At 40.3% G+C, this 26,277-nt stretch overlaps 2 protein-coding genes across 5 annotated transcripts in view; both read left to right on the plus strand.

The window, feature by feature from the left end:
- Positions 1–17,334, plus strand: part of prex1 (phosphatidylinositol-3,4,5-trisphosphate-dependent Rac exchange factor 1) — a 105,782-nt gene extending 88,448 nt beyond the window's left edge. The window contains exons 29-42 of the mRNA XM_079673649.1: positions 1,117–1,205; positions 3,558–3,640; positions 4,270–4,360; positions 5,097–5,225; positions 5,316–5,357; positions 6,420–6,637; positions 7,485–7,587; positions 9,550–9,693; positions 10,706–10,820; positions 11,728–11,794; positions 13,767–13,942; positions 14,145–14,247; positions 15,085–15,152; positions 15,256–17,334. Coding sequence (XP_079529775.1) covers positions 1,117–1,205; positions 3,558–3,640; positions 4,270–4,360; positions 5,097–5,225; positions 5,316–5,357; positions 6,420–6,637; positions 7,485–7,587; positions 9,550–9,693; positions 10,706–10,820; positions 11,728–11,794; positions 13,767–13,942; positions 14,145–14,247; positions 15,085–15,152; positions 15,256–15,298 — 1,471 coding nt within the window. The 3' untranslated portion in view covers positions 15,299–17,334. The remainder of the gene's footprint in view (positions 1–1,116; positions 1,206–3,557; positions 3,641–4,269; positions 4,361–5,096; positions 5,226–5,315; positions 5,358–6,419; positions 6,638–7,484; positions 7,588–9,549; positions 9,694–10,705; positions 10,821–11,727; positions 11,795–13,766; positions 13,943–14,144; positions 14,248–15,084; positions 15,153–15,255) is intronic.
- A 575-nt stretch (positions 17,335–17,909) lies between these two features.
- Positions 17,910–26,277, plus strand: part of kcnq2a (potassium voltage-gated channel, KQT-like subfamily, member 2a) — a gene marked incomplete at its 3' end in the record, with an annotated part of 33,672 nt that continues 25,304 nt past the window's right edge. For all 4 annotated transcript variants that reach the window (XR_013807177.1, XM_079675434.1, XM_079675433.1 and 1 more), the window contains exon 1: positions 17,910–18,628. Coding sequence is in view for 3 of the 4 variants with exons in the window: in XM_079675434.1 (XP_079531560.1) it covers positions 18,330–18,628 (299 nt within the window). The remainder of the gene's footprint in view (positions 18,629–26,277) is intronic.

The raw sequence follows: 26,277 nt of genomic DNA on the forward strand, positions 1-26,277 counted from the left end.
GGTTTTGTTTAAGCCAGTTACGCTACTACAAGCAGGATAATTGTCACAGCGGTGCTCACACTTTTGGCAGGAGGTGTGTGGTTAAATTTAGAAACTACCTTTTGTGTGTGTGAGAGAGAGAGTGTGTAGGTCTCTGAATTAAGCCGGAAAGCACAACTACCCATGCAGAAACGGATAGCCAGAAGGGGAATAATGCAGGACACATACGGAGGAAGGGAAATGAGTGTAAATTAGGCAAGAAAAACAAAGGGTAGGAAGGCCTGAAGAATGATTAGACAGAGTGAATTTGAAAGAAAAAAAACTTGGTGCATACACACACGCCTTACTACTAACACAGTTGGTTTGTAGGGTGTGTGATTAAAAGCCAGCCGAGAATCCAAGCCAAACTACTAAAACATGGTTATATTAACTCTTTCCCATAATTGTAGCAGCTCTAGCCAATCTCCTTTTACCACCACACTCACACACAAATTAGGGACCGCAAAATAACCAGGCAGATGATATCCCGCTCCGTGCATCCCCCACTATATCCTCCAGCCGACCAGGGTATTAGCAAACGAACACAAAGCCAGTGTTTCTGTAGCTGGTAGCCACTCTTAGGCCATTTGTCATGATAATTCTGCTTGTGAATCATCCGGAGATCCTCTGAGGCGATCGCGAGCGCACTCACTTGAAGCGACGTATAATTTGAGCCGCATAAATCTTCCACATGCTCCCGGTAATCATGTTCAATCATGTAAGACTATAAATACCAGGTTTTATTATTTTGACAAAACAGACCTTTTTCTGCACACGCTAGTATAAAGTAATACATATTTGTATTTAAGGGTGCTTCTAGTCTTATGTATACGCTAATTATCTGTCAAATGTAATGCCATTCACTGAATGCCTCTCTCTGTAAAGCAGTGGCGGTTGTTTCTGTGTGAAACGTTTAATTAGCTTTGGTCTCGCATACTGTAAATCAGAAAAATTCATTTACAATCAGAAGGATTACTTGGCAGCGTAATTACAAGACGCAGCTCTCCAAACCCTCTCTGCGGTTTAAGAACGGAACGAAGCCTTTTGCTTTATTATGGGTTTTAACTGTGTATGTGTGTATGTTTTTTTTTTTTACAGTGAATGCAACAGCAACAGAGACTCAGTCCTGTCCTACACCAGTGTGCGCAGTAACAGCTCCTACTTGGGGAGTGATGAGATGGGATCAGGTAAGGGGAAAAACACATAATCAAACTTTTTTCATCCATTTGTAAGTCAGGTTTTTTACGCTTTCACTCACAACACTACCGTGGCCAACAGGGGCAAATGCATTAGAACAGTCTCACTTACATAAGAAAAAATGCAGTGCACTTTCAAAAACTGTGCAAATAAAAAAACGTGCCAAAATAAATGCAAATGGAGAAACATCTACACCAACTTGACAACATGTGCAGCATTAGAGAATATTCACCAACTTGACTAAACATGTGCAGCTTGTAAAAAAAGAGCTGCATAGACAAAACACTGAAAATATAAAAAATGAGGCAAGAAGCTGAAAACATAAAGGAAACCGAGGCAGTAAAAAGTGATGCACGCAGCTCGGACCTGAGCACTTGTTGAAGTACTGGGATTATAAAGTTGGCCAACTGTCACAGTGTCTGAAAACGTAACACAAAATGTATGTAACCGCATGCTTCCTTACGATATATAGACCCTCCAGAAAAAAGCGGGCAAAAATCCTTGATTATGCGGGCTAAAATCCTGGATTATGCGGGCTAAAATCCTTGATTATGCGATTAAATATGCGGGGGTTTTATGTGATTTTATGCGGTGAAATTGCGGGAAGTTGCGAAATATGCGGAAAGTTGCGAAATATGCTAAATATGCGGGGGAAAAGAATAACAATTTTTTTAAATATTGGGCTGTCTTATTTATTCTCTCTCACACACAACCTGCCACTAACGTTAACCCCCTTTACTATTCAATTAAACACATTCAATGTTTATTTATTGTAAAAGCAATTGGGCTATTTTAATCTCACACACCCCCCCCCCCCCCCCCCCACACACACACACACACACTTCTCCGCCTCATTCTGTTTTCATTTACTCGTTCGTTATCTGACCAGCTTCAATCTTGTAGGCTACTCACTTCGTTTCTTGTAGCCCTCGAAAGGGTTTTTGAGGTTGATGCCCTCGGTGAATGTGAGTTGTTTGGCTTTCTTGTTCGCAGCAGCAGAAAGCAGCGAATGTTTGAATGAATCAAAGTGGGTCGTCACCGTCGATTTTCTCTTATGCTCCAACACACAGTTGCACGGGGTGCAGAATAGTTTCCCCCCACTTTTTGCCCGGTCTTTAGTAGAAATGTTCGTCGGTAAATGAGATGGATTAGATTTTTTCATCTTGGTGTTTTCTCTATCGTGTGAGCTCCACACATTCACTCTATAAAGTGTTGTTTACATTCTGTGATGCGCGAGCTGATGACGTCACGTCAAGACGAGTTAAAAAAAATGTTTCTCAACTTTGTGTGGAAAAATGCGGGGATTATGCGGCCTTTTGATAAATATGCGGCTTTTTAAAAATATGCGCCATTTTGCTAATTATGCGGTAAATTCTGCGATCACAGAATCGCGTTTTTCTGGAGGGTCTAGATATAATTGCAGATCTACTGTAAGCTAGCTAACTAACATAGTTAACCTAGGCATTTCAAATATACTGACAAAACATTTACAATTATGAAATAGACTACCTCAGTGACAATTGGCCAGCTTTATAATTACAGAACATCAACAATCGCTCCAGTTCCAGCTGTGTGCATCACTCTTTAGTGTCCCCGTTCTGTTGTGTTTTGAGCTTCATGCAGCGTGTTATATCAGCAGCGTTTTGTTCATGCAGCGTTTCTAGTTAACTCATGTGTTGTCAAGTTGGTGAAGATGTTTCTTCATTTGCATGTGTTTTTGCACATTTCTGTTTTGAACATGCAGCGCCTTTCTCCTAATGTAAGTGTTTTAGGCCGTTGAAACGCGTTTCCATGGCTTGGCCACCGTACAAATCCTCTCATTCGAATATTTGACCGAGATAAAATGTGTCACTTTCCAAACACTGTAAAGTGAATCCAACATAAACAACATCCTCGTGAGTGTCAAACAAAGTCAAGAAATAAAGAATGTTTGCATAAGAATTATTCATATGTCACCAACTTGTGATTTCTCCTTTGATTTGTAATAATAAGTCATGCTTTCAAAAGAGAAATACTGCAGATATTTTATGTGGTCAGATATTATAGCCCCAACATTTCGTAACCCAACAGCCACATATTTCTTCTCTGAGCCAAGTATGTGTCCACTGCTGTTTATCATGTCGTTTTCACAGGCATTACGTCTTAGATTCTCCACAATGAAACATTCTGCTGAAATTATTTATTATCCCTTAGCCTCTTTAATCTGATTCTCCAGAATTTACATTAAAACAGATGGATAGAAACGTGTTTAATAAGTGCAGATGGTCAAATAAAAACGCCAGCATCCAAATGTGTGTTTTCTCCTAACTTTTTTTGTTTGGTGTTTTTTGTTTGGCTGCTAGGGGACGAGCTTCCATGTGACATGAGGATTCCCTCGGACAAACAGGACAAGCTACACGGCTGCCTCGAGCACCTTTTCAACCAGGTTAGTCCAGAGGTTCAGTTTAGAGTAATTGACACATTCATTTCTGGAAGCTTGTAGCGTCCAAAAAAGACAACAACTATCTTCCCAAACTACACCTTGGAAGACGCTAAGTTAACCTAACTTTAAACTCATAAATACGATTTAAAACTAACAGATAGCGACATATCAGCTACATCGGCATTATACCCTACCACGGTTTGAATAAAAGCTTTTGAAACAGATGATAGTGATAGTAATCAGTAAACATCTGGAGTTAACTCTCTGTCCTTTGGTCAGGATCCTGGTTATCTCTGCCATCTTTTACTCTTTCTACCTCCTTTTTTTTTATCTCTCTTTTCTTATGATTTGCTTTTTCCCCTCACACACACTGATTTGTGGAGTCAGTTTAAGATTTCCATCCATCTTTTTGTCTTACCAGCATCTAAGGTATTTTGGCTGCCCCGTGGCAAGCTCTCACTGCCCTAGTTCTTTCCAAATGTAAAGGGGGGGGGTGTAAACAGAAGTCTTTTTGTGTCTAAATGCTGGAAGACCCTTAACAGAAACTAGCAAAGAAAATCACAAACAGATGTCTAGAGTATGAGAGACGATAACCTGATTCTTTCTGTGTGTTTGTTTTTCTCTTCCCACAGGTTGACTCCATCAACAGCCTCCTCAAAGGACCCGTCATGACCAAGGCCTGTGACGAGACCAAGCACTTTTACTCCGACCACAGCCAACCAGGTACCTATTCCTGTCTGTGTGTGAGCATGACTTTGTCTATGTGCTTACTGCTAAAAAGGGGAGAAAGTGTGTCGTCATGCTACAATAACAGCTTTTTTCCATTGCTAACATGCATTGGTTAAAGCTGAAGTCAAAACTCTGCACACAGCCTGTCAGTGTGGACCAAATTGCGACTTATTTGTCATTGTTTTCACATAAAATGCATTCAATTAACACTTTTTTACGAAATCCAAGTACTCTTCCTTTGATCTTTACCACACGTAAAACACACATTTTGAAAACAATGACTAACACTAATAAATTATAATAAATTAATATAAATTAAATCATAACAAAATAAAGGATACTGAAGCAGTTTGTAGTCTCATCTATGTTACATAAACGTTAGTACAATCAATAAAGTGAAAAGGAGTGTTTCTATTCCTGATGACATTTTGGTGAAAAATCCGTTAAACTTCTCCCACAAACGTGAAAAGAGGCGCTGCAGCACTGTGAGAAGAATTAGCATAATAGGGCTCCTTCAATCATTAATGAAATGGTGATGATTTGTTATTTTGGTCAGTGTGAGCATCAATGTTTGCTTTCTTAGTGAGAATCAGTGTTCTGGTGGAACAAGCTCATTTTGAGATGTGTGTTTTGGGTGGTTTAAATGAATTTTTAAATGTGTCTTCAGTATTGACTAATGGTTTTTGGCAAAAAAGTCACACTGACACATTCCTGAATTGTATTTGACCAGAGTTTAGACAAACCGAGGATTGGACGGTGCGTTGTCGTTCCATTATCCACAAGAACATCCAGGAGGACCCTTGGAACCTGCCTAGCTCTATTAAAACCCTGGTGGAGAGCCTGCAGAGATTTGTGGATGGTAAGTGGAACACATGTACAAACACAAAAGGTTATTTCAAGAAATATGTGTAACAGTTTCAAGCATCTTGATTTCCTTCTGCCTCCACAGATGGGAAGAACCAGCTTCTCCTGGCTCTTCTGAAATGCACAGGTAGCGTGACACGTAAGCATTCAACACAAACCAGTTCATATTCAAACTAGAATAAACCCGTCTCTAATTTTCTAAATAGTTCTTTGGGCTGTGCAATCACTGATCAGAACTTGAAGTTCACAGCAGCAGGAAGCGTCTCATAACTGTAGCATTTTAAGTGATTCCAACAGTTTAGAGTACTTTGCAAATGAGATCATGCACAAACGCAGCCAGTTCTACATCAGGACATCTGCAGGTCCTCAAAACCATCTTCAAAGGGTATTAAGTGATGACAGAAATATTTATTAGAACTGTCAAAAATACATTTCATTCTGTTTCTGAGTACATCTAATTAAAAAATAATATAAACTTCATAGATACAACTTTATCGTGAATTAAATTCCGCCTGGTATTTTTATTTATATTATTTCAATTGCGATATGATTCGGAATATTAGGGGAAAATTATAATTGTTTAATACATATTTAACCTAAAATTACTATAAAATGATCATCACATGTTTTAAGAGGATTTGCACCAAACAGGTATTTTTTATTGAGTCTGAGGAATATCTTTTCTGCAGCACAATCACAAAATATGTGAAAATACTCTGAATAGTTTCACATATTTTGCCTTGACCAAGTATTGCACGTAGTAATTAGATATTTCATCAGTCCATATACAATGATATATATATATATATATATTACATGGATGAAAATGGATTTATTATGCAGACCTAGTCTCCAGCATATTTCTAAAGGTTTTAGTTAACAGCGTTTAATTCTCCTGATGGGGCCCATGTCCAGGTGGAGGCCAGTGGTTGTGTGTTTGTACACGGATCAGGTTGGTGTCAAAGCCCTTGATGCTGCAGTCCCTTTGAATTGTGCACAGTGGCATATGGTGCTAGTTAGTGGGAGGTATCCTCTGGGGGGATTCAGTCTAATGGAATAAAGTATATGTATTGGATCACCTCCAGGAGTAATGAGGAAGGTTACAGTGGGAGGCCTCACCTTCTTATTCCCACTGATCTCCCCCTTTGTCCCCCCTCCGTCTGACACTCACTCTCTCCCTCCACCCTAGATACGTCTCTGCAGCTGCGACGGGACGTGATCTTCTGCCAGGCGGCGACGGGTGCTCTGTGCACCCTGGCGGAGCAGCTGCTGGCGGCACTGCGGTCGCGGTTTAACAACGCCGGCGAGTACCAGGAAGACGGAAAGGAGACCAGCCGCAAGTGGCTGGAGCAGATATCTGTCATCGGCGTGCTGCTGCACTTCCAGTCCACACTAGCACCGCACCTGGTGAGGACAGATGTGCTGTTTCTATTTAGCTAGCTAAGGTGGAGGCCATTCCGTTTCAGAATTAACATCTTAATGTTTATAAAAGTATTCATATATCTACAACCATGTTTTACATAAAGGATATAACCAGGTCTTTTGGAGTGTCCTAGGTTTTAATGTTTTTTCCAGCAATGCAGCTACCCTCTTCCTGCTTCTTACTCTCAAACCCCTCTTCCTGCTTCTTACTCTCAAACCCCTCTTCCTGCTTCTTACTCTCAAACCCCTCTTCCTGCTTCTTACTCTCAAACCCCTCTTCCTGCTTCTTACTCTCAAACCTCTCTTCCTGCTTCTTACTCTCAAACCCCTCTTCCTGCTTCTTACTCTCAAACCCCTCTTCCTGCTTCTTACTCTCAAACCTCTCTTCCTGCTTCTTACTCTCAAACCTCTCTTCCTGCTTCTTACTCTCAAACCTCTCTTCCTGCTTCTTACTCTCAAACCTCTCTTCCTGCTTCTTACTCTCAAACCTCTCTTCCTGCTTCTTACTCTCAAACCTCTCTTCCTGCTTCTTACTCTCAAACCTCTCTTCCTGCTTCTTACTCTCAAACCCCTCTTCCTGCTTCTTACTCTCAAACCTCTCTTCCTGATTCTTACTCTCAAACCTCTCTTCCTGCTTCTTACTCTCAAACCTCTCTTCCTGCTTCTTACTCTCAAACCTCTCTTCCTGCTTCTTACTCTCAAACCTCTCTTCCTGCTTCTTACTCTCAAACCCCTCTTCCTGCTTCTTACTCTCAAACCTCTCTTCCTGCTTCTTACTCTCAAACCTCTCCTACTCTTCCAATTCTGAGCTTTCTTTTTCTCCGCCCGGCAGAAAGAGGAGCGCACCATGCTGGAAGACACCAAGGCGGCCCTGTTGGACTTGGACAAAGTCACTGTGTTCTTCAGGCAACTGGAGGACGAGTGTCTCGTCGCAAGTAAGAGATCCATCCACAAAGACTGACTTTGCCCATTCAAACCGCACTGCTGCTAATGAGCAGCTGTATGGTTTGAGCAACTCTGAATAAGTTCCATTATGTGGACGTGCGGTAGCCATTGAGGGGGAGAAATTGCCATTTTGCCGTTGCAGCTTTCATTTTCAGTTCAACAGAGAGCTAAAACAACACTATAATGGCTCCACAAATCATCTCAAACAATGGCAGTTGTCCCCGTTGTCCTTGCATCACAGATAGATGATCCCTTCCTGACAGGCTGTGAGGAGCTTCATTTAAACTGCATTGCTAAAACACATGCAGTGATAGACATGCACAGACAGTCCATTTGAAATATTCTCGCACCAACCGCGTGTGTACGTGCTGTAGTAGAAAACTGCTCAAGGTCTGAACATTTATTTCAGAGTAAGCATTCAAATACAATCCTGCACTTCAGCACTTTCTTTTGAGGAGGCATGGGCAGGTTGTTTGTAGCGGGGCATTGTGAGCATCTTGACACGCTTTCCTGGGCGTATCTGTGCCTTTTTAATAACTTCAGTATCTGCATTCACTAAAGGTGCTCCTGGCCACCAGAAGCTTAAAAAGCCAAAGAATACAAAAGGACTGCATCCTGAATCACGTCTCTTTTCAGAAGCCTCAATATGGCCAGCAGAGATTGCCGCTCAAAGGGAAAAGCACAACATGCACTTCCCATTTGGGAGGAAAAGCCTTGGATAAAGCAGGGATTTGCTATTTTGGAGCAAAAAGTGTACACATGCATACATTTTGAATATGCAAACTAATGCATGTTGATACGGTTTTAGCTTAGTCACTGTACTGTACAGTGCAAACCTATCCCTTTAACCCTGATGTAAAACAAGGAGCATTTTCTGCTCAGACTGCTGCAGTGCCGCCAGATGGTTTGTGGCAGCACCGTCCATTGGCCAGTATTGATTTGCTAATAGCATCTTGAGCACGCTGTGAGCTGCTGGTAGGGGAGGAATCATGAAAGCTCCACAGAGTCTGAGGCCCCAGAGTTCAGCCTGAAGCATCACAGCCAATTCCACAGGATTACAGCTTGATGGGTTATTGAGAAAAGAGCACTGACCCCAGAGGTTGCTCTGTAAAAGGTCATCACATCCATTTTCTGGGAACTGCTCATGCACCGCTGTCAGTCATAAATTATTACTGGTTATATGTTGTTTGTAGGATGAGATAAGGTTGCATTTAATTCATGTATTCAAAAGCAGTTGAAAAAATCATGAACAATTATAAGACATAATAGAGATATCTGAAATCAGACAGCCCTAACCGAAGATTGAGAATAGGTTTTTATAATATATGTTACTAACTCTAATAATATCTCGTCTAAACATTGGTTTAAAATATATAATAAACACAGACCGTGTGTATAAGTCTGATTTAAATTGTTTTATTTTAAGGGTTTATGATTTGAGAAGAGGTTAAAATCTTTACAAACCGTTTGGGGGGAAACATTGCTATCTGAAAACAATCTGTATCAGCTTTTTTTTCTTTTCATCCATGGACTCTAAATTAAAATGACAGGATGTGTGCTTGGAGGTTACATAACTGTGGAGAACTTCAAACTAACTTAAAAAAAAGGATGTCTTGATTCATATTTAGAACATGATGTTGTGGTGCACTTCAGCCTCTTGTGGCCAAAATCAATATTACAACAACAAACAGTATCCTGCCAAAACTACACGTGTCTTTTTTGATTTACTGTAAAACACTATTACGTTCTATATTATTAATGCTGGATTTGTAACTCTTTGAGTTCACTCTGTAGAAGTGTCACAAATGATCTGAGGGTACCTTAAGGTCACTAACTTCATAGCCCCTTACCCTTCTCATGTTCTCATCTTAGTGAGTATCTTAGCCAGAGAGACGACTTGATCAAATAGCAGTCTTGCTAAAATCTCTTCTGTCTTTGTTTATGTGTTGCAGACTCACCAGTGTGTTACCAGGTGGAGGGCAGCCGACAGGCCCTGAGGGTCACCCTGTTCCTGGACAGCTGTCACTTCAGTGAGCTGCCCAGCCGGCTGCAGAATGGAGGCAGCCTCAAACTGCACACCGTCCTCTTCACCAGGGGTAAGACTGGGCGGGCCGGGACCAACGGGCTAGAGGGACTTAACAAAACTAGAAGTCAGGGGTGGAGATGAATAAGTAAGGAAGAACACAACAATGGCTCTCAGGTGTCGTTCCTTTGAAATGTAATACCCGAGTACCAGATCATAGTCAGGAGCCTAATTATCTGAAGAGGTCTCCCCTTTGTCAAAACAAGGCCACCTGGTAATTAAAAATGGTAGAAACACCAACAATAGTTCCACGATATAAAATCTGTGTTTATTTGAAGCTTTTCGATGACGATGTACATCCTAAAAGGCTCGAGAGCCAATTCAACTAAATCTGATAACCTATAAATAATGATGACCAATGTGTTAAATGATCAAATCCTTTTCAAATATATAGTTAAATCCTAATTCCATTATAAGGGTGAACGGAGCCAAATGGGAGTGTTGGACTTTATCGGAGGGCATGAAACAACTTCTGTAGACATCAAATTGTATAATCTAAGAACACTCTCTGTGCAGTATGCAGCCTCTCACTCATGCACATTTCCTGAAAGCATTATATGCTTTTATTAAGTTACATTGAAGCCTTTTATTGGCCATTTAAAACACCTTTGCATCCTCCTTTGCTGCCATGCGCATCATAGCTCTCCATCTCTCCGCTGGCCTAGAATGAATGGATAGCATTAGGCATCACTCCTGTCTGCCAAATGGCCATTCATTTTCCACAGACAAGTGCCAGTTGGAACACTAACCCAATGAGAGAGCTCGTATTGCTCCTGTGTAAGTTAATGTGGAGCAGAGTGCTCCGTTGTGCAGATCTGTGGAGGCACCTACTGGAATATAGTCTTTACTGCAGGCTGTGTGGAAGAATTGCAATATACAGTAGCAGATGTTGACGTTTTTTGTGGCCATTGTCTGTTAAGACTCATATTTTATCGCATCCTCAAACGTTTTTTCGTTAGTAGGCCTGATAAATGTTATCATATTGCTGTGTGTAAATCTAAATGCCTCCTGCCTGTTTAACCCAGCTCTGGAGCGTCCGGAGGGAGTGTCCCAGCAGGACTACGCAGCCATGGAGGAGATCCAGCAGCGCACCAACGCTGTCTCACTGGAGAAGGTCAAGGCTTACTACCGCAGACTCAGGTACAGCTACACTGCATCTCAGCCCTCCAGAGGAGTTCCTCACCAGCACTCAGGATCTATTTCACCTGAAAGGGAGAGTTCAGCCCGTGGTGTTGTATAACATGGCAGAAACTACACTTCCACTGCTTTACTCTGAGCTATTATTAAGGGGCTAGAATACTTTTTGGGTGGGACTCATTTATTTAAACCTGTCCCACACCCACCAACTAAGGATTTGTATTGGCTACATGTGAACACAGTTTGTTTTATTTTTGCTTAACATGCTCAACTCATTTATGAATGCACCTTAGACATTAAAGGGGCTCTATTGTGCTTTTTGGGGTCCTACTTTTCCTTCACAGTGTTATATAGTTTTTTGAGCATGTAAATGGTCTTCAAAAACTACACTCCCAAAGTTCCCTCCAGAGAGAGGTTCTCTTTGTTAGAAATGAGCCTTATTGGGCCCCTTTCATTTGATAAACACTGAAAATCTTCCTTTTTGCTTGATCTCTATCTGAAAATATTGTATTTTATGTGCAAGACAAGCTGAGAATAAAACCTCATGTGTATTTAAGTGCTATAACTGTCATGTCGCAATTATTTTTCTTTAAATAGAGGTAAGGCTTACAAGGTATATATATGAATGCTTTTAGTTGTTTCATTTTTTCTAGTTTATTGTTTTTGTTCATTCCCTGTTACATGTGTTTTTTTTATGTCAGCAATTTGTCATATGAGCATGTACATTCCTGGGATATGACTCATGCAACATCAATACATGATGATATATGTACCATAGCAGATGCATAATCCATAACGTGAAGATGACTCAGCTCTCACACACAGCGTGCTGCAATACCAATCTGTACATTTCCAATCAAGGTGGTGAGGTTTTCAAAACTGAAATAGATATGTTTTTCTATCCCAACAGAGCTTTCTATTTGGAGAAATCCAATCTTCCTACAGACTCAAACACCACAGCAATGAAGATCGACCAGGTAAATACAAAACTACCAGATACATTTTTCATGTATTTCTCTTGCAGTCAATTTGGTCTTATATCACTTGTTCTTCTAACATAAGTCAATTTTGTTATATAATGTTGTGACTGAATATAAATGCAAGCACAGATACTGGGCCTTGAAGTTAGAGACCTTCAACCAAGCATTTCAAAAGTAAGATGAACTGGTGTCCTGTTCCCCACACTGGGACCCCCACCCCCCCTCCCACTCCACTGTAGCTGTTCAAGACTCCCCTATTAACTCCAACTAACCTCGACATTATAAACCGCCTCCATTTGAACCTCAGTGATGATTGGATTATAAATCAAATGGTAGTGCCTCAAACGGACTGTAGCTGAACTAGATTCCAGTTATTAAAACCAATAGAACATACAGTAGTGTTAATATCTAGATTTATAATGTCACCTTTTTATTTGTACAATGATTTGTGTCATTTTTGAATGTTTTCTGCTGGTGCACCATCTTAACAAGCCATTTACTTTACTTAGTCTAGTATTCAATAATCAAATATATAAATTGCATAAGCCCTGAGCATGTCAACTTTGTGTAGCCTCATAAACCTATACAAATTGCAACTAAGTATTAGAAAAAGAAAATACATATTGACTGTATAAATCACAGGTTTTGTATTGAGAAATATGACATTTTAATACAAATATATACAGTTGCAAGAAAAAGTATGTGAACCCTTTGGAATTACCTGGATTTCTACATAAGTTGGTCATAAAATGGAGGAAGCCACTGCTGTCCAGAAAAAACATTGCTGCACGTTTGAAGTTTGCAAAAGAGCACCTGGATGTTCCACAGCACTACTGGCAAAATATTCTGTGGACAGATGAAACCAAAGTTGAGTTGTTTGGAAGGAACACACAACGCTATGTGTGGAGAAAAAAAGGCACAGCACACCAACATCAAAACCTCATCCCAACTGTGAAGTATGGTGGAGGGAGCATCATGGTTTGGGACTGCTTTGCTGCCTCAGGGCCTGGACAGATTGCCATCATCGACGGAAAAATGAATTCTCAAGTTTATCAAGACATTTTGCTGGAGAACTTAAGGCCATCTGTCCACCAATTGAAGCTCAACAGAAGATGGGTGATGCAACAGGACAACGAGCCAAAGCACAGAAGTAAATCAACAACAGAATGGCTTCAACAGAAGAAAATACGCCTTCTGGAGTGGCCCAGTCAGAGTCCTGACCTCAACCCAATTGAGATGCTGTGGCATGACCTCAAGAGAGCGATTCACACCAGACATCCCAAGAATATTGCTGAACTGAAACAGTTTTGTAAAGAGGAATGGTCCAAAATTCCTCCTGACCGTTGTGCAGGTCTGATATGCAACTATAGGAAACGTTTGGTTGAGGTTATTGCTGCCAAAGGAGGGTCAACCAGTTATTAAATCCAAGAGTTCACATACTTTTTCCACCCTGCACTGTGAATGTTTACATGGTGTGTTCAATAAAAACATATAAACATATAATTGTTTGTGTGGTTTTAGCTTAAGCAGACTGTGTTTGTCTATTGTTCTGACTTAGATGAAGATCAGAACACATTTTATGACCAATTTATGCAGAAATCCAGGAAGTTCCAAAGGGTTCACATACTTTTCTTGCAACTGTATATATAACTCTTTTATATCAAAAACCAAGTAATATGATTTGAATACAAATCTAGTTTCTGTCTAATTTAATGGATATTAATGTACTATTTGGTAGTATTGTGTATTGTAAATATACTGTCTTGCCTTAAGAACATTTTCAGAACTACAGTACGTAGGAAATCAACCATTTCTATTTAGTTTTAACTGAATATACCAATAAACTGAATGACACCCAATAATACTCTAAATGACTTGGTGAGATGGCCACTTTTGCCACACTGTCCTGTATCTTTTTCCAGCTGTCCATTTAACCGCTGACCCTCTGACCTTGGTTTCCTCCTCACAGCTGCTGCGACCCCTCAACACGCTGGACGACCTGTGCCGACTCATGCAGTCGTACGTCAACGTGCGGCACAGCGCCCAGGGCCACCCGTCAGGTGTCAGCGTGCTGTGCGTGTCCTCGGAGCTGTGTAACCGCCTGGGAGCCTGCCACATCACCATGTGTGGCACCGGCATGCAGAGGTCAGCCTGGCACCACCCTAACACGATTAGACTGATTGTGAAGCACCACTCGACTGTCAGCTGGAATAAAGATTTGCACAGTGGACTGAGGCTTCAACTCACAGTTTTGAATTCATTTCTGCTGCTGATACAGATGTCCATATATTGACAACCCTATTAGTGTCTTTCTTACTGACCTATCACATGTTTTTATTTTTGGCAGATGTACCTTGAATGTGACACTGGAGCAGGCAATGATACTATCGAGGAACCACGGTCTCATGCCGCGCTGCATCATGCAGACCATGGACATAATGCGCAAACAGGTACAACTCTAAGGCAGATTATTTGCATGTTTTTCTTTATAAATTAGTTCAGAAAAAAACCTTTTTCACTCTTATTTTAACATCCTTTCGTTACCTTAGAAATTTATTTAGTAGGAACTAGGACTGGGCATAATTCAGTAATGCAAAATTAATGAGTGAATATTCTTTTTATTTTTTCGCATTAATTATTACGTCTTTCGTTAAATACCTGAGCTTGTTAAAGTAGTAAACAGAAAACAATTAGATTAGAAATATGTATTTAAACAACAGAACTTTGATAATGATAACTAGGTATAATCACATTGTCACGGTACTGATATACCAAAAGTGGTTTACCTCATAACCCAGCCTGCATTTGATACACAGTTAGAGTTACTATAGTGGTCGAACATTTCTCTCACCTACTCTTTAACTGAACCAGAACAATTCTACCACATTGATACATTTGGTCAATTGTATCAAATAATAATCAATGTGTTTTATGATAATGCATTTGCTTTACAGCAAGTATTTCTAGACATATAGAGATTTTTGGATGCTGAGTCAGCATTTATGTGGGCCGCGGAGGATCTGCAAAATGTTGTTGTTTATGGTCGTAATTTACAAGGCTAGTTCATTTTTGCATAATTAGGAATGTTCATTTGTTTTTGGTCATTACAGTTGACGGTGGCATAATATATTTTTAAGGTCAAGTATTTTAGTTATTGTCATGTTTTGTTTTTCTTATGTATATGAATGAATGTGGTCCAAATACGTTTTTTAGAAATCAAAGCTGGGCTTGAAGTTGCAAAACTCTTTAGAACCTTTGCTTATAGCATATTTGTTCTCTTTTAATAGGGGCCAAGAGTTGAGCTCTCTGCTAAAAATCTCAGAGTTATGGACCAGATGACTCCAGTATTCCCAAGGTACTGTATACAACTTTGTTTAGTATCTTTCTTATGCCATCTGAAAATAATATGGTCTTAGACAAGATGGATTTTCTCACATCCAGTTGTTCTTCTTCCACAGGCTCTTCAAGCTGTGTTTGCCACCTTCAGATGGAGACCTCTAAAGAAAACCGTCACTTCAGCAAGCTTGTCAGAGAAAGGGTGAATGTGAAGGATATGATGAGAGATGACATTAACAAAAGAGTGCGAGTCTCACCGGTTTCTGTCCAGGAGATCCTCCCCCACTGCTCCATTTTCAGGGATCATTCCATCACGGATACCACTAGTCTTCTGTGCAGAGTACAGACAAAACATAACTGTACAAATGACTAATGACAGCTACCAGAGAGCATCTACAGTGATAAAGACACAGCCTGAAACTCAAGACTAGTCATATACTGCTATTGGAAGCCAACCAGATAGAAGTGTTATTGCTTTGCCTGTCTCTCTACACACATCTGGTGCAAACATATTCACAAGTTAAGAGGAGAGGCCAACTTCAGGCATCACCCAATGATTAAGCTCCTTATCAAACTCATATTATTAACTGGATTAACCAAACTACCTTTAGTTGACTGTCGTCTTATGCCTTGGACTGCAACTCCTGTCTCTTTCTCTGTTTGGCTGGTGTTCCCCAGGGCGTAATGCTGGGACCCCGAGAGAAGTGGAGTACCCTGGTATTTGACATATGTTGGCTGACTGAATAGATGTTGAAAGTCAAAGAATAGACAGAGAGATGAAAGTAGGGTTTGATGGAAAGATGAAAAGACGGATGATAGAGGGGGAGGGCTGCTCTTTCTTCAGCCCTTTGCATGTGGTTACTGTGCAATTACTGTAGGTTTTAGTGTGGGTACTGTATTACGGCACTATATGAAGGATCGTTATTTATTGTGTCCGGAAGGAGTATTTTTATCCCTCACTTATACTATATCAGGTATTAAAGAATCTAAAAGCATTCCATCCTACGTATTGAACAGTATTTAAAGGACCAATGGCATGCCTTTTTTTATTTTTTTATTTTTAAGACATAACTGCTTGTGTGTGTGTTTTTTTTAATATATTGACACGTCATATAACGTCAGGAAGTGTTACATTCAGGGAGAGCAAAAGGAGGGAAGAGGAGCAGAAGCTAGCTAATCCGAATCAGGACAAAGGAAGCTAAATCAAACCATACAAGGCTGCTTGTCATAAGCACACACGATCCAACAGGTTATTAAATTATTAATATATTAATTCAAAATGTGTTAGTTGAAGGATTGCCTTCTGTCAACTAAGACATTATTTTGATTTTTTTTTTTAATTGGTTTTTACATTGTCTGGGAACTGTTGTATTTACTGTAGGTATTCAAAAAGCACAATGATTGGTCCTTTCAAGTGTTAGCAAAAAGTACTGTAAGCAGTTTGTGGGTGACGTCAACAAAGGGATGGTTTCAGAGCTGAAACACAGTAACATTATTTTACAAAATATTTTAAGTTGTACATACAAACTGTAGCAAAGTCAGATAATAATATAAAGGATATGTCTGATTAATGCTATAAGTGAAATGTGATTATTATTTTTATGGAGTAATACATTAATTGTGATCATGACTGTGCATTTTGAAGAGTTTCTCTTTGCTGAGCGTAACCTCACTGACAACTCTTTGACTGTTAAAAAGGTTGGACATGGTTCTGTCTGGACATGCTGCACTCATTAGGCAGATCACTTAGTCCTTTTTATTTATTGAAAAGCAATCGGAGCATGTGAGAATAGTCTCCCCACATCCCTCGGCAGTAGCATGGCCACTGTCCATTTCAACCCTCTGTTGGCATGTAAGACTCAGCGGATATTTCTCCTTCCCCCTCATCAAATGTGCTCTTAGTCCGAGCAGTGTATATTGTATAAAAATCCCAGAATGCAGCATTTATTACCATAATCTGGTTTGACGTGTTTTACCAGTTTAAATTAGCTAATGACTGCAGCATGTTGGTGTAGCTGGACAAACAATCATGTCACTGATTACACTTTTATTTACATTATTCTAATGTTTTTGTATATACTTTATTTGCAATTTTTATGTTGCTTGAAAATAACTGTACAAAGGAATCTTGTTTGAATCTTTCTAAAATTATCATTGTAAATGCAATCTTAACAAGTTAGAAAATAAAAATGTTCACAGTATGATGATGTTGGCAAGTGCTGTCCCTCTTGTGAGGAAGTTATTTTATTATTTTACACTTAATTGTTCTGTTTTTTATAATGTGTTTTCTGTTTCTGTTGCTTTGGTCTACTGTGTTTGTCAGTACTGTTATATGAATGACTTGGAAGTCCACCTGATCAGCAGGCTTTCTCTCTAGCCTTTGATTGAAGTAGTTTCCTTTTGAAACTCCATAACTCTGATCTTTTCCTGTCTGGGTGTTTATCATGGGGAAACTGAGTTTACTTCTACTCTTATGCATTTACATTATTCAGTCCTAATCCCTTAATTAATGTACATTATGTTGCCTTTTAATGCCCAGCTAAGTGATTCTTTATTAGCCTTTCTTTTTGTATGCCTTAACTGCATGTTGACAGATGCCTTTTAGATTTTGGCAAGTACTGTATGTTTATTTCAACATTGCTCAATCAGAGGAGTCAAACATTAAAAAAACAAAGCTTGACATATAGTTTATAAGAGCGCCAACACATGAATATTGCATGATCATGCATCGTCTTCCCTGCAGCTTCTCCCCGAGAGGATGGAAGGTTATCTTGGGTCATATTTTTCGAAAATGCAGTGAAACCACAGGGAAGATCTTCTTCTAATCAATAACTTGCAAAGATTTGAGCCCCCTAAGTGACACACCAGACCAGCTGTTATTGCATTAGAAGACAGCTGGATGCATGTTCAATTGAACTTTGCAGTGTTCCTGTGCCATTACATGATTGCAGATATATGTCTGATGGCCAGCATGATAAGACTGCAGATAATGTGCCTCCTTGCCGTGTCTGTCAAATGGCCGGAAGGGGCTAACGTGAAAAGCATACAGTGTGCAGTTTCGCATGCTTATTGCAATTGGTTTTCTAGGGGGCACCGACACTGACTGCATTCAGGACCAGCACACACACCCCTCAGCACCGGGGATGCATCCTCGAGGCACGGGCACGGACAACTCCTCGTTAGAGCCGACTTTAGGATGGTGAAGAAATCTCTCAACGGCGGGGTTTACCCAACTCAAGCCGGGGAGAAGAAGCACAAAGTCGGTTTTGTCGGATTGGACCCCGGGGCTCCTGAATCCAGCAGGGACGGGGCGCTGCTCATTGCGGGCTCGGACAGCACCAAGCGGAACAGCATCCTCTGCAGACCGAGGTCCAGCATCTCCGCCGGGAGACCCCGACCATCGAAGAAAAATGCCAGCTATCGGAAACTACAGAGTTTCCTCTACAATGCGCTGGAGAGACCGCGGGGATGGGCGTTCATCTACCACGCTTATGTGTAAGTAATGATCGGGGCTGCAGCTAAGTATGCACGGCCTAACTATATTCTGGGAAACACCGGCATGATTTTTAAGGGGAGCTGGTATGCAGTTTTGCCGGTTTTGTGTGGTTTTGCCATGATCATGTTGCGTTAAGCTTTGTCATGCTGCCATAGCTCGATTCTAGGAGGGGTATCACTTCACCTGCATAACTCCCTCTGTAACTCTCAATGTTGCATTCTCATGGTTTTAGCTGATTGAGTTATGTCCGTTTAAGTGTTTATGATGATGTATTGTGATCCTTCAGCTATGTTTGACACGTGCACACTTTCTTTTTCATAGATTAGAGTTGTATTGCGGCAGCGGTGTGGTTCAGCACCGCGGTATGTGGACAGCTCCGCGCAGCGTCAGTACTTTCACTAATTAATGTGGTGTGTGTGTGTGTGTGTGTGTGTGTGTGTGTGTGTGTGTGTGTGTGTGTGTGTGTGTGCGTGTGTGTCCAACTGCTAGTGAGCTAGCATGGTGATCTGCCTTTGTGTGTGAGGTCTGGGTTAAAGGCATGTCAGACTCCAGTTCAGGTTAGTGATGTGTCATCTTCTGGGTTGTCAGCATTGAAAACATTAATTTTTCTGGACAACACAAATATCCCTTTTGTGTTTCACATTAAAGGGGCACTCTAACACTTTAGTAATGCATTTCCTTTAGGCTGGGGGCTTAAGAAGAGATAGAAACAAAAAGGCAATTGGTGCAGCACACGCTGAGCAAATCACACTTAAACCCTGCGTTTCCCAAGATGCAACGCCCCCTGACTCGTAATTAATCACTTCTTTTAAAATGAATGTCTGAAATGTAGACTCCATGTCAAAAAAAAAATGGACACACTCTTTTTGAGAAGATTAATAGTAAACTGACCTTTATGTTTATGACATATCATCCTAATTTTTCGGGTTCATACTTCTATTTGGGGTTTTACTGAAACATCTTTACATGTTTTAATCGTCAGAAAACATTTTTATTTTCCTCATACTGTCTGTTTGATTATACTTGTAGCCATTCTTGTTCTGAAACACTCTGTTTTAGTGCCTGTCTCTTTAAGACCCCTTCCTAAAAAAAACACCAGCCTGCATGTGACATGTCTGAAATCCTGTGTTGTATGAAACAAGTACCATCTTGTCTTATTTCACAATATGTGTTCACTTCAAGTGTACGTTTAAAAGTCCTTATTAGTCTCATTTAACACATAACTTGCATTAGTTTGGTGTGTGTGAAAAATAGTAATTCTAGTATGTTAGCCTACATATTCTCCAAGATGAAAATGTGGGTAGACCCTGCATCCATGCCTGAATCCAGTGATGCTGATTGCTTGGTAGTATGAGGTTGAGCATTAAGGAATTCACTGCACAACATCTCCCCAGCCCAGAGACTCCCGGATGCAGGAGTAAGCCTGTGTGCTTTAATGTGAAACCACACACACACACTCACATAGGCCCCCTGGGTACTTTTGGAATATTAACGCAGTACGATAACAGCCAGCAAAAACTCCTTCTTTGCCATTTGGTTTGCTTTGTTTTGATATTTATTTACCAGTGTCTCTCTTAAGAGGTAGTGCTAATTCATGTCTGAATCTAGTGCAGGCAGCAGTGAAGTTGTTATGGATAATATCGCTTTTAGATCCAAATACACCAAGTGACCTAGTCAGTAGCATGTGTATACCATACTGTAAAAATATTACAATATACTAGCAAAAGGATTGTCTTGAAAACGCAAGTAATAAAAGCATACTGAAAAATACCCCCTGAGGGTTATATTGTTATACTTTATGTTTTATCATTGGATTATTAGATTGAATTTGTTGTTTGATATGAAGCAACATTTTTAAACCAAATAGGATTTCAACATAATTTCTTCTATGGATTCATCTAACGATCATTTTCTCAATTTATCCATTTCTAAAATGTCACAAATTAGCGCTGCCGTCAACCAATACCCCAAAGTAACACCTTCAGTGTTTGTTTGTCCAACAAGCCCCCCAAAATATTCAACATGAGTCAAATGATTCAAATGAAAAGCAGTAGATATATATTTCTGCATTTTATTTTTAACACGAGTAAAGGTTTATCATATTGAAATTAATTGCAATTATGTCAGAGGATTAAACAACTAATGCCTTCAGTGTGATTTGTATATGTTCTTGTGTTTCACGGGTCTCTATAATGATCAAGAGAAGTACAAGTACCTGATATGTGTTCAGTACTTGTATACTTTCCACCACTGCTAAGATCAGAATCCTCTAAGCATGTTGTAAAGTAGAGAACAACTCTACAGGCAAATGCATTCAAAGTTAACACTAAGAAGAACATCAGCGTACAGTAACCGCGACTCTGCCTCTAACCCTCCCTCTGGTCCATACATTATTCATCGCCCCCACATCTCATTTATTCCTTCAACTCTTTTTATTTCCAGCCAGCTGATTTATGAAACTATCATGTGCTGACTTCAGTCGAATATTCCCCCTCCTCCTTCATTCTTCTTTTTATCTGCGCTCCGAAATGACAGCGTCTGACAGACAAAAAGACGGCGCTGCCTTGAGCTGATGAATAGCGTCCAGAAACGTGCTCTGCCATTTCTTTTTGATGGGCTGAAATGTTAAGCAGGTGTTTGTGTGAACGGTCGATATATGGAACAGGAGTGCCTGTATCAAGAGAGCTCTCTGTTTGGCTGCCTCTAGTTTATCTTTCTTTCTCCGTCTATCTATCTAGCTGCTGTCTGACACCAATGTCAAATCTAAATCTTTGGCGACTTGTAAAATGCAGCAGACTGGGTGTGAACATTTCCTATTTTGTGAGGGAGAAACTGCTTGTTCCAAGGTCCTGCTGTCAGAACAGCTGCAGTCTTCCTCAGCTCACTTTCACACACAGTTCTATAAGGAGGGACGATTTGACAGTTTCCAAAAAAGCCTTTTAATTATTCCAGGTTCTCGCTACATCTCAGCATCCTATTCCATCTATCTAAGGGACTGCACGTTCCGCACTGTTTCAGAGATCACGCCTGTGATATATTCACTGATTTGGCTTCAATAGGCGCCTCATTACTTTGAGTTCTCTTGCAGGAAGCAGCAGCTGAGCTGTGTGAGGAAATTGAAAGGCCTCTGCAGCTGTGAGATGACATAATGTGACTTTACCAATGTGGAACTGAGAAAGATCTGCACGAAAGAAGGGAAAACAAAAAGTTTAGATAGTGATCAATCGGTGGAAAGTAAAACTTTCATACGGACCATACGGATCTGTTAAAGTGATTACGAGAGACAGATTGAGGACATGTTCCAGTTATTCATTATTCGGCTGAGCTGGGGAGGAAATACAGCGAGGACAGGCAGATGCTGCTGCCAAGCTGCTGAGATGTGCTCTGTTTTAGAGAGAAGAGGTGTCTCTGATGGGTGTCTAGGGTCTGTGGTTGTGTTATGGCTAGTGATGGGTTGTGTCCCGGCTGCTATTTGGATTAAACAAAGCCCCAGAAAGCTCTCAAGATATTTTAATATTTTATTATTTTGTCACTCATTAAATCAACATGAGATTGCACCCTTGCTCAATTCAACACACAAAGGGGAGTTCCTGCTACAGTCTTATTTTGGCCGGTCATGACCAGTTAGCATATGTTAGCTAGCAGTACTCACTATTATAACTAAATATTGCTGTGTATTTACTTGTGCCATTGTTCAAGTATCAATTATCCTGTTGGTGTCATTGGTGGCCACAGCTGTTGTATATGATATATAAGTGCTAGCTAGAGTGAAAGATCTTAAGTTCCCTTTTAAGCTCTTTAGCGCTTTATAGAATCTTTCAGCTACTGTAATAGTTACTTTTTAAAACTTTGTTTTTGTTTCATTGGGTTCATATTGTCCTTTTTGCCCTCAGCTGTCTGCTCTTTTCAACAGAAAGGCTTTGCCGGCACTGTACCTGCCTAGCTTTAAACGGTAAAAGATAGCGACTAGCTGTTGAACAATGTGAAGCATTAACTGCTACAGAGCACTGTTTTCCATTGAGGGGCGGAGGAGAACAAACACGAAGCTAAAAGCTGTGTGTCCAGGACCTGCATCAGATGGGACCATTATTGCTCCATATCTGCTGAATGTGTCAAAAAGCCATCATACAAACAGCAATCTGTAACAAGTTAGAATATGTCTGTTGTTGAGCTTATTTCCTGTAGTGACCAAAGACATCTGTTATTTTAGGTTAAAAGGCGATTAGTAGAATCTAAATAAAAAAAATTCGGCCTCGGTTAAAATGATATATTTTCTTTATTTTACTGTTGGAATTTGGCCTTCTTTTGACTTTGTAATGCATACTTCTATAGTATACTATTACTTACTATAACTCTTCTCACTGCTACACCTGTCTGCCCTTTATGGTCTATAACTCTTGGTATCTTCTTGAAAGAGAGTTCCCTCCTTTGCTTTAGCCGCTTTTCCCAATTAAAGGGTTTTCTGTTTCACTTACACCTTCACATGACTCTCATATCTTTCACAAAGAGATACCCCTATTTCTCAGAGGCAGAATGACGGTGTGGAGGTGCTTGTATTTACACAAGAAGAGTGCCCCAGAAAGTCACCAGCACCCTGGGGAGCCCACACAGTGGATTCCGCAGTGAGAGCACGCTCCTCACAGGCGCTTCTCGCTTAGTGACAAATTCTTCTTTCGTTATTTGCTTTCTAGTTCGTCACAGTCTATTTTTAATGTGAGTGAGTCTGGGAAGGTAGTGTTGTGCTGAGAGGGGCAAATCAATGTTTCTTTATCTGCAGCTCAGGAGCAAGTGCAGCCTTTTCTGCTTCCAACAAATGCCCCCTCGGCGTGATTGATCCAACTGATGTCATTTGGACCTCTCTGGCAATGTGTGTGTGTGTGTGTGTGTGTGTGTGTGTGTGTGTGTGTGTGTGTGTGTGTGTGTGTGTGTGTGTGTGTGTGCAAAAATAGAGCTCTAAGGTCACCTGTGTGTGCCATGGTTACTTTGCTATCTCTATGGTTCTTTATCAATAGTGGATACACACATTCGTCTGACCTTTCTGTAATCAGAAATGGATCATTTAAATCTTGAGTCAATAGAAAAACAAATTTTCCGTAATAGCAATGTATTAATTGAATGTAACAGTGTCATTTCAGGCCCCTTGCTTTAAGAGGAGATATGTTGCACAAAAGGAATAGTTTAGGGTATACCATCGACTATAAGAAGTGGATTTTGTCACAGGGAGGACCTATTGTTATTCGGACTACAGTTTTGAAGCATTGAGATTTTTTGTTGTCACCATCTTGACTTTTGCATCATTCGGTATCAGCCGTGACATGCAAGGATCAAAGTACGACAGAACTCTGAATCTAAAACCTTCACACTCTTAAGGCTGAAAACAAACTTTGAAGGAGACTAATCTGAGACCAAAGTATAGAACAAACCAAGATGGCCCCCACCGATGGCATACCCAACAATATTGTCTATTTTTACTTTAAATCGCAACAATATTTATAAATTGAACATCGTGCTGTATTTCAGAAGGCTTAAAGTGAAAATGAAGACCACTAACTCACTAGGAGCATATATACTACTAAGGTACTAAATCAAGTGAGAAGTAGGGTCTTTTCCTCATAGACTTCTATTCAATCAGACTTGTTTTTGCAATCCCAGGTGTGGACCCCCTTCTGGACATTAGAAAGAATGCAGGTTTAAGGCAGGATTTTTCTTCACTTTCAGACCTGAAGGTTTAAAACTATTTATTTGATAGAAAATCTGCCCAATCAGCATTATAGTTGGTATCATACATACATTCCAATGAGATAATGAACATCTGGACATATATGCCCCAAAAACGTGTAAATAACATGAATTCACACATTTATTTCCCTCTTTGTCCTAAAACCTCATGCATAACCATGAGCTGCTTGGTCTATCACAGATGGTGGCTTTAAGTGAATCTGTTCAATCTGCACTTTGCTGATGGCAAAGAGGAAGCGTAGCTGTTAAAGATAATTGTGTGACTGCTTCAGGAGGCAGGTTCTCCCCCCCGCCTTCAGCACCAAGTGTCCTCATTAGGAGGTACTGATGAGCCTGGCAGGGTCAAGTCAGGACAGATGCTTAAACTGATTTAACGTGCTTCTTTGTGCACAACATTCCAGTTCAGGAATGACATGTATTTAAGGAATGACATTGCTTCATAAAGGAATCACCAGGAGAGAAATATCCCACATAAGTGTTTACACAAGCAGGACAACTGATTTTGTGCGGTTGCATAGTGCATCTTTTTGATTTGCAATACAGCAAACTGAAGTTATACGAATCCTGATGGAGAAGTTCTTCACAAAATTAAAATAGTAGTGCTATTTATCAGTATACTGTAGATTGTTTTGGTGTAAGTTGCCAATTGTGAGATATATTGTGTTGAAGGTCCAATGTCATGGCCATTTCTACTGATCATAATTCCATTGTTGAGGTATACTAAAATAGATTTATACTGTGCAATTTTCCAAACTCACATTGGTTTCTCATACAGCATCTCTGTAAAGTATGTGTATTCACCGGTATTCACTCTCTGTCCTAAACGGCTTGTTGGAGCTCCTGCCCCTCCTCCCTGTGCTCTGATTGGTTGGGACGTTGCCAGGCTCGCTGCTCAGTGAGCTGGCTTACTGGTGTGGTTTCCGGGTCGGCGATACAGCGGGACAGCGCGAGACTCATCCTGAGCACACACAAACATTTAGAGCCGAAGTAAAAACAATAAGTGCGGCTTGATATTGAGCAAGAAAAACGTTTATAACGCTGTGAGAATGTGTCTGCGGAGAGCATTTGTCCGTGATCCCAACTCGTCTATTACCAACCAGGGAGCTCTATGCTAGTCAATGGGACTCCCTGTTAGTTGAAAATGTACGCTAAAGGTCTCCCCACTGCGTTTGATAGTGACGGTGTGTGCTCCGCGGATTGGTCCATTTTGGAAACAAATGGAAAAAGAAAGTTCTCAGAGGCGTTTTGGGGCAGCACAGCGCCATATAGAGAGAAGAGAAGAGAAGAGTTGCGACAACGGAGGTCCAAAATGCTTGATCGTCACGTGGTTTAGGGAGACTCAATAGTTCCCCGGAAGTTCGTGGCGGGCCATTTGAATGCATTAATAACAGGATAGAAATGCAATTTTTGGTAATTAGTGGTGAATAAAGGTTTTGATTTGCAATATGTATACAATATATCGATATGTGTATGTAGTTACATGAATGTTTTTGTTTTTTTTTAAAGTAACATTTGCTAATATTTGAGGATTAAGATAAAATAAGAAGTAGGCTACTTTATTGATACCAATTGGGGAAATGTTTACGCTCCAGCAGCAAAAGACAAGGCATTGTACATTAGACATTTAAAAGACTTTAATTAAACAATCGAAAATGTAAACATCTTAAATAGAAATAAAATAGCATTACAAAAAGTAGAAAAATATACAGTGTGAACAGCTATCTTACCAGTTAACATATACATGTTAGGCTAACGTTGCCTGTTGCTGTTGTTTATTGCTTTGAATTCTTTAAAACAAATAGTATCTTCTTAAACCTGTATGGTAGTCAGGAGCATCACATCCTAATGTTTATTGATATATTTAGAGGGAGGGGATGGGAAGGAATCCTTCAAAATTCAGATTGGATAT

The sequence above is a fragment of the Notothenia rossii genome (assembly GCF_949606895.1).
Source record: "Notothenia rossii genome assembly, chromosome: 4".
Lineage (NCBI taxonomy): Eukaryota > Metazoa > Chordata > Actinopteri > Perciformes > Nototheniidae > Notothenia > Notothenia rossii.